General features: G+C 37.7%; 2 protein-coding genes across 4 annotated transcripts in view; both read right to left on the bottom strand.

Annotated features, from left to right (window-relative positions):
• Positions 1–286: 286 nt before the first annotated feature.
• LOC122770688 (polyunsaturated fatty acid lipoxygenase ALOX15B-like) lies at positions 287–5,764 on the bottom strand. The gene is made up of 15 exons (XM_044027691.1): positions 5,679–5,764; positions 5,334–5,511; positions 4,993–5,197; positions 4,757–4,838; positions 4,476–4,598; positions 4,291–4,391; positions 3,962–4,122; positions 3,693–3,836; positions 3,278–3,481; positions 2,455–2,541; positions 2,170–2,342; positions 1,789–1,910; positions 1,576–1,676; positions 1,116–1,286; positions 287–1,022 (listed from the first exon to the last, which is right to left on the bottom strand). The coding sequence occupies exons 2-15, from the start codon at positions 5,484–5,486 to the stop codon at positions 843–845; spliced, it is 2,007 nt and encodes a 668-aa protein (XP_043883626.1). The 5' UTR covers positions 5,487–5,511; positions 5,679–5,764; the 3' UTR covers positions 287–842.
• A 330-nt stretch (positions 5,765–6,094) lies between these two features.
• tbck (TBC1 domain containing kinase) overlaps positions 6,095–10,372 on the bottom strand; it is a 33,521-nt gene continuing 29,243 nt past the window's right edge. For all 3 annotated transcript variants that reach the window (XM_044027688.1, XM_044027690.1, XM_044027687.1), the window contains one exon: positions 6,095–6,780. In XM_044027688.1, coding sequence (XP_043883623.1) covers positions 6,670–6,780 — 111 coding nt within the window. In that variant the 3' untranslated portion in view covers positions 6,095–6,669. The remainder of the gene's footprint in view (positions 6,781–10,372) is intronic.

Raw genomic sequence — 10,372 nt, 5'->3', positions numbered from 1 at the left:
CAGGTGTGTCTATACAGTTTTTTTTTTCATTAGATTACCTAGTTATCATGTTTTCATCATGATATGATATTAAGTGGTGGGCAGCATGTAATCGATTGGGGGGCCACCAGTTTGACACCTCTGCTCTATAGAGAGGAAAACTAATGACAGTTTACACTGGTGTGGTGACAGTGAACAGAAATGAGGTCAATCTAGAATTAAATACCACGTAGAGAATGTATTGATGTACACATGTTATGTAAAATAAAAAAACAATGTCGTTTAGGAAGAACATACCACATCAAACTTGCTTTGCATTCTCTTTATTAAGGCTTTTGTTGTGATTAACAAAACAAAAACAGAAGATCAACCATGTTTTCATCCCTAAAGCATTAAAACCACACACACACAGGATACAACTGTGCATAACTCCTTTGTTACATACAATTCACACATGCTGCAATAGTTGTTTCAATAACACATTTGTTTTGATCCCGAAAAAATATTCTCAATATATCAATTTTCCTAAGTCAGAATAGTGACTGAGGACAGGATCAATAGGATCTGTGTTAAAGTGTTTTAAACTATTATTATGGACTTCACAATGTGATTGGGAGCTTTGAACGGTGGAGAGCAGCCCTTCACCTCTTAGAGTACAGCTTGCCGGAATAATAATGAAGCAGCATCAAAGCTTAATATTAATATTGTTTTCATAAAATGCCCACTCATTTGTCACCATATTATTCAACGAATGTAGTAGTTTCGTTGTACTCTATTGTTACTTAAAAATAGCACATGCACTCTTTACCCTCTCCCCTGTTTTAATCATGACGGTGAATTTGAGCAAATGCTGAGCAAGTCACTCAAATGGCAACACTATTTTCTAACTTAGCTGGGTCCAAGTATGTGTATTTGACATCCAGACTCTGGTTTCTGACCTCAATGGCTGCACTTAATTTCTTAAGTTCTCCCTGGTATTTTGTTATCAGTTTGCAGGGAATCTCTTCAAAGAAATGTTCTTGTGGGTACTGACCCAGTGGGACCTGAAAAAAAACAAACAAATATTATGTTTAATTCCACAAACAGTTATGTAATGTCATGAGTTACTTTGGTTAATACACAGTCTGGATACTTACAAAGTCACTAGACTGCTGACTGAGTAGCCACATGACCGCCATGCCATTAACTGTGGTGTTGACATCAGGCAGTGTTTCCAGCAGAGTGGCCTCAGTGGTTGTACCCTTTGTGGTTGGTGGAGGAAGTTGCAGGGAGGTGGGATTGTTGGGCATCCAGGCCCCGTAGTCGTACTACAAAAAAAACCACTAATTCAGTCAGGAACACTCTCATCACAATTAAACCATGTATTGCAATGACTGAATACAGTTAGATTTGGCACTGGTGGCTGTGCTCTTCTTCCTGGATTGACCAAGCTTACTGCATTTTCTTCGTGACCATGATAGAATTTGTGTGTTTAAGTTCAACGTCAAGAACTGCTAGTGTTGATTGTGGCTGTGGTTATCGATTGTGTGGCTCTGTTTATGTTAAAGAATCAATAAAGTGCAACACTGATCATTCAGATATAATAAAGGGAATCACCTGTCCAGTGTTCACAGCCCCATGCTGGCATGAGCAAGTAAACATCACCATGGTGACAAACTTGATGAGGTCGTCCACTGCATCAAATTGATGTGGGATTCCTGGGAATTACAACATAACAGATACTACATAACAGATTCAAGTCTGATACATGGTTGATGTACAAGAATACAAATATGTAAATCTGCACATATCAATGTATTTAAACCTCACCTGTGCTTGCCTGAGAAAGGAACCCATATTTAAAAATGTCTCCAATCCACTTCTGCAGCTCAGAGTCTTTCTGGACCGCAGCATCATCCTTGTAGTAGGAGCTGAGAACTCCTTTCACAAACCTTTAACAAGCATGTCAAAGAACTGTAAAACACGTTTTATAGACATCGTAGTTGTGAGTGATTTCCTGATGAGGTTATCAAATCATTTTCCCCTTCGCATAAGAAAACAAATGCTACAGTTTGGTAAAGTGTTTTTACCTATAGATTGTGGACAGAATACCTAAAACAAGCATGTGAGCTCCTCAGAAATGTCTTAAATCTGGACACAGGAATTGCTGAAAAGAACAAAGGCAGCTGTGTTGAAAGCTGTGTATAATACCTGAAGATGATATCCCAGAGCTGGAGTCCATCATCCCTGTAGTAGAAGTTTGGAATGTCTTCCAGTCCACGCTCAGCAATGTCATCTGGTATACAGAGGGAGCTGTAGGTCACTGAGGTCAGTGATCTAGTCAGGATCGTCTTCTTAGTCTCCTTGCAACCAGAGGCTGCGTACTGAGTGAGCATATGAAAGGAATATAAAGAAAGACAAACAGTATTGATTAGAATCAAAAATGAAAAACATTTTGTTGGTAATAGTCGACAGAGAGTGGTCATCTATTCATACCTTTGTGAAAACTCCCTCCTTAGAAATGAGAAGTTTCCGAGCTAGCAGGTTGATATGCATGGTGTAGCGAGTGTAAGGCACGAGGAGCTGAGTGAAACGAGGAACTCAGTTAGTAACATTGTTATTTGTTCTCCCTTAGAACACAGAGCATTTATGCTGCTTTTTACCATTACTGTGTTAAAACCTATATACAGAGGCTATACGAACATATGTGCAATACAGAGTGTGTCTTATCTGATGAAATTATATGTTGTTTCCTTTTGCACCAACTCTATAAACTATAAACACACCTGAGCAAAAATGTACTCAAACGTCTTGGAATCTGATTGAATTTGTGACATTTGGAATTATGTCACAGTTCAAAGTTTGCTTGGCCTGAACAAAAAATGAAATAAAAACGGTCTATTTTGGGTCTTCTGCACAATTATCGCTAGTACTATAACTATAAACACCCATGATGTCCATATAAGGAGTTTTTTATAATTCCCATGGCAATTTCTCAAGCGTGCACCTGTGGCACAGATCCGTGCAGTGAGCGCAGTAAGGGTTAATACAGTCAGAAATCTCAGTGTGTATATATATAAATATATATATATATATATATGTATATATATACATATACATGTATATATATATATATATATATATATATATATATATATATATATATATATATATATATATATATATATATATATATATATATATATATATATATATATATATCTATATATATATATATATATAGATATATATATGTGTATATACATATAAACCTCCCATTAAAACAGTTATGGTCATTAGCTTCAGTATATTATGTCACCTTGTACAGTGGATGCACCATTGGCAAGTTGCGCAGAAGTGACACTGCAAACACCTCAGCCAGCAGGTGAGTGCGCAGCAGGTGAGTGTTGAGTTGATGCTCAGTGAAATCGGCACTTCTCACAAAAGTCTTGGCCAGTAACCAGTCGTACTCAGAATCAGAAGGATAAAAGATTGGATTGTCCTCTCCTGGCGTCTGCTTCAGCTACAGGACAAGATAATGAGATACATATTAATCCAATCAATACAATACCAAGAAGAAGAACTAGGTGAACCAGACACGTCTTGAATACACACCATACACACCTTATTTGCAAATGTTTTCTGTTTAAGCAGCTCATTTGAAAGATAGCTACGCATATCAATACTCCAACATACATCTTTATTGTGCATCTGTATGCAAGTGCCCGTCTCACCTGAATAGCGATGGGCACCAACGTGTCATCCTGTTTTTTGAAGAGGAGGACGAGGGGAGCCATCAAGTACTGCTGTTCCCCATCGATCATTCTTGCTTTCACGCCGTCCAAACGCTTGTAGTCACACAGGTATATATTGCCTTTCTGTTTGTCATTTTATCAAGAATAAAGAAAATATAAATGACAGTGCGTATATGAAACAATCAAAATGTCCCATGCAATTGTGGGACAAAAAGGAAATGTTCATTTGTATGTATTGATATTTTCACCTTCATTTGTTCTGCCAAGCTACCCTCGCCAAAGTCCATGGCTTCAGGGACAGGAAAGTTATCAGGCAGGACTCTGCAGCGTCTGATCAACATGGGGTTGACACCATTTAGGTACTGGTAGCCAAAGAACGTGTCCTCCTTCCAGTGTTTCTGCACATATTCTGGAAAAAGCGGAAGTGAACTTCACTGATAACATAGGGCACAGCAGGCAGCACTAAAGGTGTGCGACACAGGGATTGAGTATAGGATAACACTGCTTGTTTTTAAGGTTTTTTAAGACATTTGCATAACGAGTACTCCATCACGCTAGAGCCAGGATAGTGCAGTACCTGATATTTCAGTTGCATTGCTCATTATCCGCTGGATGTCATCAAAACTAGTCCACTTTTCACGGCAATAGACCAGTTGGCTCAACTTCAGCTGAGCCTGTCTATGAAAGCAGAGCACCTTTATTAAGATATCTTAAATTATTTTGATGAGCAGATAAATTGATAGCTGAATCAATATATATTACCCATGGACTGCAGTCAATTTAAACTCTGCGTCCTTGGTGAAGGAGAACTGAACTTCAGATGGCAAGGAGTCAGTGGAATCTGCCTTAATGCAGTAGGGAAGTCCATCTTCAAAACTGTCCCAGCTGGTGAAAATAGAGAGGAACAGAGTCATGAGAGACGTTGTAGACAGCAGAGGTTTCCCCACCAGAGGGCACAAACCCTGCTGGGGGGCCCAAAGCTCCACATACGTTTGCAAAGACGCTGCATTTACTTAAAACTGGTACAAATGTTGGTCCCTCACCAATATTCTTCTGCTCGGATCTTGAGCTCCTGCTCCCTGTCGTACTTGCCAAGAGAATGGGTCTCTTCATAGCACAACAGAGCTTAAAAAACAAAAACAAGAACCACATACATTTTTTTATGTTGGCATGACTTTGTTCAGGCCTCCTTTCAGTCTAGCATGCAAGAACCGTCATTCTGTTGTTTTCCTTGGAAAGTTAAAAGCATAGAAAATGCAGAAGAAGCAAAGTTCCATACCTTTTCCCGCTCTGAAGCGGTGCACCTCACTGTCATCAATCCAGCGGTAGACGGGAAAGAAGTAGGTGTTTCCCTCAGGGGATTTCACTTCTACCTTAGCAGGGAACCAATCGTCTTCTGGGAAGATTCGTTGAGGCCTTTTGTCTATTTCTACCAGAATCAAATCTCCAACGGATGTAGGGCAGTGGACGTCTACAGTGTTCACCTGGAGTAATGACAGAAATAGTTTGAAAACATTTATCAATGAGCTTGAGTGGTATTCCTAACCACTCATAACTGAGTATGAAAAAAATAGGTTGTTGTTATTTTCCACAAAATAAGGTGCGTTATCCCAAACTTACCTTGCTTCCCACGACGTTTACAGAAGAAAACAGGCTTTTGAGCCAATAGCGTTCGCTCTCTCCTTTTGTGCCCACCAGCTTAATGTAGACATCGTTAAAGGTGGAAGCATATACAGAACTACCAGTGAACACTTTCACTTCATATTTTGCCATTTTCACTAAGGCAAAATGAAGAAACCTGAAAAAGGAAAGAATACAAAATAATCATTCAGCAATAATTACATTCACTGTGACTAGCTGAACCCAGATGCACACAATTGTAAAAATATAGTAAAAGTAATCCATTCTTTTTTTTACTGTCCAGTTACAACTAACTTAAATTATTTCATAAAGAAACTTTCTTACCTTTGGTATGAAGATGAAGTAGTTTTCTGCTGAGAAGATCAAGGTGCTTGATGAAAATCCCTGATGATTCCTTCTTTTTATACCGTCAGTTCTGTGGGTGTGACTTGTTTTTGTACTTTTGTACAGTTAGTTACTTGTAACTGTATCTGACTCTTGAAATCTTGAAGCAGCAGATAACATTTTGAGCCGTTTTGGTGGATTGTAATTCTACAAATATGATGCAACAAGTTTACCCACTTCAAACACCATCATGCCATAAGGAGGCACATTTTCACTGTGCCTTGGACCAGGAGGCTGAAACTTGGACTGTGTTATCCTGACACTCCACGGATCCATTTGTGTTAAAACAACAAAGACGAGCAAAATGTTGTAGTTAAGACACAAAAATGTGTTTTCAAGCACGTGTAAAGTCATTGTGAGATTTCACATAATTTAACTGAGCTTTTATTTTTTTGCAGTTTGATTCGTTTGCCACATGTGTATGTACATCAGAATGTCTCGTTGATGATTTGACATTAAAACAGGTTCAAATAAACACACCGATGAGCAAAGCTGTCACTGTTTACAAACAGGACCTTCTACGAATCTTCATACTAAATGAAGAAGTTTAAGCTCCTGAACCAAGTAAGACTTGTGTTAACACATAACACAATAAATGAGATAACATAATGAGTTGAGTTGCCAAGAAAATACACTGCTTCTACAGAACAACCCAAAGATTTTCACTGCAACTCTTCCTGTTGCAAACCATTCCTGGTCTTTTGTTTAGATCAGTGCAATGCTATTACAATACATGACATGATAATCCAGTAACAAAATAACACATTAAAAATGAAATATTATTCATTCATATTATTTCATTCCAGTTAGTAATTTTTCACATTTAATTATTGAGTGTAAAAAAATCTAAATACAAAGATGACATATATTTTTTTTTCTTTTTCTCTCAAAATGCAATATACTGTCCTCCCCATCGTTCCCTTTATTGGAGTCAAATCTGAGGGGAGGGGACAGTCAGGAGTCCAGTGGGCTTCAGCTTGTTGATCCCTCCATCCAAGATACAAACCCGTGGGAAGTTTACCTTGACCAGATGAGCAGCGAACTGAAAGACAATTAAAGAAGAGCAATATTATGTGGGACCCACAAGTGAAGACACCTAAACCCCTGCAGTTGCATTACAAGACATTTTTTTTCACACAAGAATAAGCAATTAGGAAATATGTACAATGTAAATGTTGATGAGGTAAAGGGAATATATATATATATCTGTGGGCGATGCTTTCTAACGTTTTATTTGGACTCGCTGCTGATTAGAGACCTCATTGTGTAACCAACATCCAGTGCTTTGTTTCGTCACAATGCAGTGTAGTCCTGCAATTCCACTAAATACAGAGAGAAGAACAGTAACCTTCAAAATAATTCATCACCTTCCCAAGAGTCCGTCACAACAACAATGAAACACATTACACTAAAACAACACGCGTTAAAGATGCTAAACTGTTATTCGGTTGCCCGGAGAAGTTCAGGTTTCCTCCTGAAGCAAACCAGGCGAAACAAATACATTGGATAGCCACTAGGAGGTGACTCCTTTGGGTTGCAAGAAGAGCTCCTTATAATGGAAAATTAGCCCCATGACTAGTTTCAGGTGTTCTTCAATAGAATATTGTGTTATTTTGTACATTGTGTTCTTGTCGTGTTCCTCCCCTGATGAAGGAGCTTCACCAAGGCCAAAACTCGGGCAGAGGAAAGTGGAGTAAAGTGAAGGACTAAAGTACAGTTACAGCCGTGGTGCTCCTACTTGTGGACCATTCGTTTTTAAATGCAACTTCCATCACTGAAACAGAAGAAAAAACCCCTGCCATGTTTCCCACGTTGGCCAGATAATATCTGGGTACCACAGTGTCCCCTGTGCCATCAGAGAGTCTCTTTGTGTTATTAGGCTACTTTTATTATTTGTGATTCACTACATGAATGTCGATGAATCGATTATTAACCGATTACTAAATTAATCGACAACTATTTTAATAATCGAATCATTGGTTTAAAACAAAATTTCTGATTGTTTAAGCTTCATAAATGTGAGTATTGTCTTCATTTCTTTGCTCTGGATAACAAAGAAATCATTAAAAGTCAATGATTTTGGTTTGTGGACAAAACAAGACATTTGAGAACATCTCGTGAAGAGTGATTTTGATTTGACACTTTGACAAACTGTTTTGTCTCCTCCCAGTGAGTGATTATAATTTGTTATTTTTGCCTTTTTGCTTTTCTAGTGATTCCTCGATAGAGTGATTTTTTTGTTGTTACTTTTCCTCCTTTGAGAGTAATTATTGTTTGATACTTTGTGCATTAAATTTGGATACTTTTGGAAGTTGTCTCTGAGTCGTGCTATTGGGTTCAAGTCCTTGTTCGGTCGTGACACATTTTTTAAGGTTTTCTGATATTTTATGGACCAAATGAGTAATCTAGAATATAATCGACGGATTAATCGATTATGAAAATAATCGTTAGTTGCAGCTCTACACATAATGAATGTGCCATGGATGAACAACATCGACATTTTGTAATGAGAAAATATTTGTATTTTTATAGGAGCCAGTATTGAGTTAATTTAGCTTAGATTTGGTTTAAATGATTAATGCAGGATTATGTGAACAGTTAGTTAAGTCAATATTCTTATAAGGAAAGGAATGTGGTATTGTGGACCTTGATGTTATTAGATAAAGGGTACTGTGGACCCTTGATATCTTTGAGAGACAAAGGGTAGGTAGATATGTAATAGAAAATAATGTAGTAACTTGCCTCTGCCGACGTGTCCAGTCGAAGCTGTGCTAGGTTATGTTACTGTTAAATACGAAACCTGTGCTGCCTAAGGTTATGTTGTGGTCTTGGACGTAGCTAGCTTGTAGTTAGCTGCCGGCCTAAGCCAAGTAAACAACAAAAGATCATATTCAGAATTATTCTGTGGAGGACAGTGGACTATTCCCTTACCTGTTGTGACGTTTTCTGACCCCAAACTGCCCGAGCATTCTCGCTAGGCTTGTAATGTTTATATACAATGAAAGGGTCATTCACAACTTGGAACATCAAAGGACTATGTCTATGTGTTGTTGATCTGACAGAGGCTTGGATATATGTGGATGGAAGTGTAACCTGGATGAACGACAAGTGGAAAAATAAATGTGCAAACCCTTTACACGACTCTTGCTTGCCTTTGGTGATTTGAGGAATTGAAACCAAGTCAAGCACGTATGTACTTGCCTACAGCTAACTTTGAGTGGCTTTGGTATGAAGTTTGCCACTACAATATTGTTGATTAACTTGATCGTATAAGGGAAATTTAGTCTGTTCAAAACTTTGAGATTAACTGTGAGGAAGACGAGAGAGCTAGTTATTACACACTTCAGAAAAAAACAGCAGTCTTTGACCTAACATAACTGTACATTTCTGAAGAGCTGCTGTTATCACGAGACAGCAGTTTTGAAGAAATGTAGATACAAATCCTGTATAGTTACTCGTCAGTGTCTGTCACAGCTGATCTCAAATGTCCTTACAGTGGAGGGTGGGTTTGTTCTTCTTAATGTAGAGATGCAACATCACGACCTGTTGACTAACCTAACGTAATCTAACCTATTTTTTGTGCTCTTGCGGTTGATTAAATAATTCCCAAACAAAAAATAAACATTAGACAGTATAACCTACATCTGCGCTTAGATGCTGTGGTTGCACTAGTGACTGGAAATCTACTTAAGTAAATGTGGAGAGTATGCTGTGGCCAAGAGTTTGAATTTAATCTTGGATAAAACTAATTCATTCAGTGAAATATGGTAATATAAGTTGTTATATTGTAATTTTAGCCACGCAGTCACAAAACACTCTCTAAATATTGGGTCTCATACTGTATCATCATTATTATTATTGGAAGATGAGGGGGTGTAAGAGTTATATCATCTACTACATGACTTAATGACCAGTCATGGAAAAGTGACTTTTATTAATGAATTAAGTATTTTCATTCTAAAATGTTGAAACAGTCAAATGATTAATTTAATCTAATCACAGTTGAATTGATTTGCTAAGTAAAACAATGGTAGAAAATCAATATCTTAAGTGCAACAGCTGAAATGCAAAATTAAATTACCGATTCATTCATTTATTTCATTTATTTGCAAAACAACAATTTAAAACCAGTTGCATTGGAGAACAGATTAAAAACCAATTCTGACTCAAATGGCTAAAATGTCCACATAAATCTAGAGCATGAGGGATCAGTGTTGCTTCTGAATGCCAATAGGGTTTAAATGTTAAAGGTTTAACGTAAGGCCTCACCACAAATGGAGTGGTCTCATTGTTTTGCCCTAGAGCAACTGATAATGCCATCAGTGCAGTGCACAGAAATACAAACTGCATTTAAGCACAAGTTCTTGTCCTGACATTTCATTTTTGACCCGCAAATTAAATGTCTGATGAATTACTGGTGTTTAGCTTTAAAGTCCACTGTTCCATTTCATGTGTTTATTGTTTATTTTGCTTTTGCAACAAATTCACGCCTTGAGATCTCGCCGTTGCTTCTCAATAAATATAAGAAGTCAAACTAATTTTTGCTCTTTAACTTTTCAACATATGAAAGGTGGACATCTTTTCTAAATTGGGATGTTGCTTGAGGCAATAGATTTGCTCATTTATTCCAAAAA

This window comes from Solea senegalensis, linkage group LG6 (assembly GCF_019176455.1).
Source record: "Solea senegalensis isolate Sse05_10M linkage group LG6, IFAPA_SoseM_1, whole genome shotgun sequence".
In the NCBI taxonomy this organism is placed as follows: Eukaryota; Metazoa; Chordata; class Actinopteri; order Pleuronectiformes; family Soleidae; genus Solea; species Solea senegalensis.
This window is presented reverse-complemented; position numbering and strand designations above follow the sequence as displayed.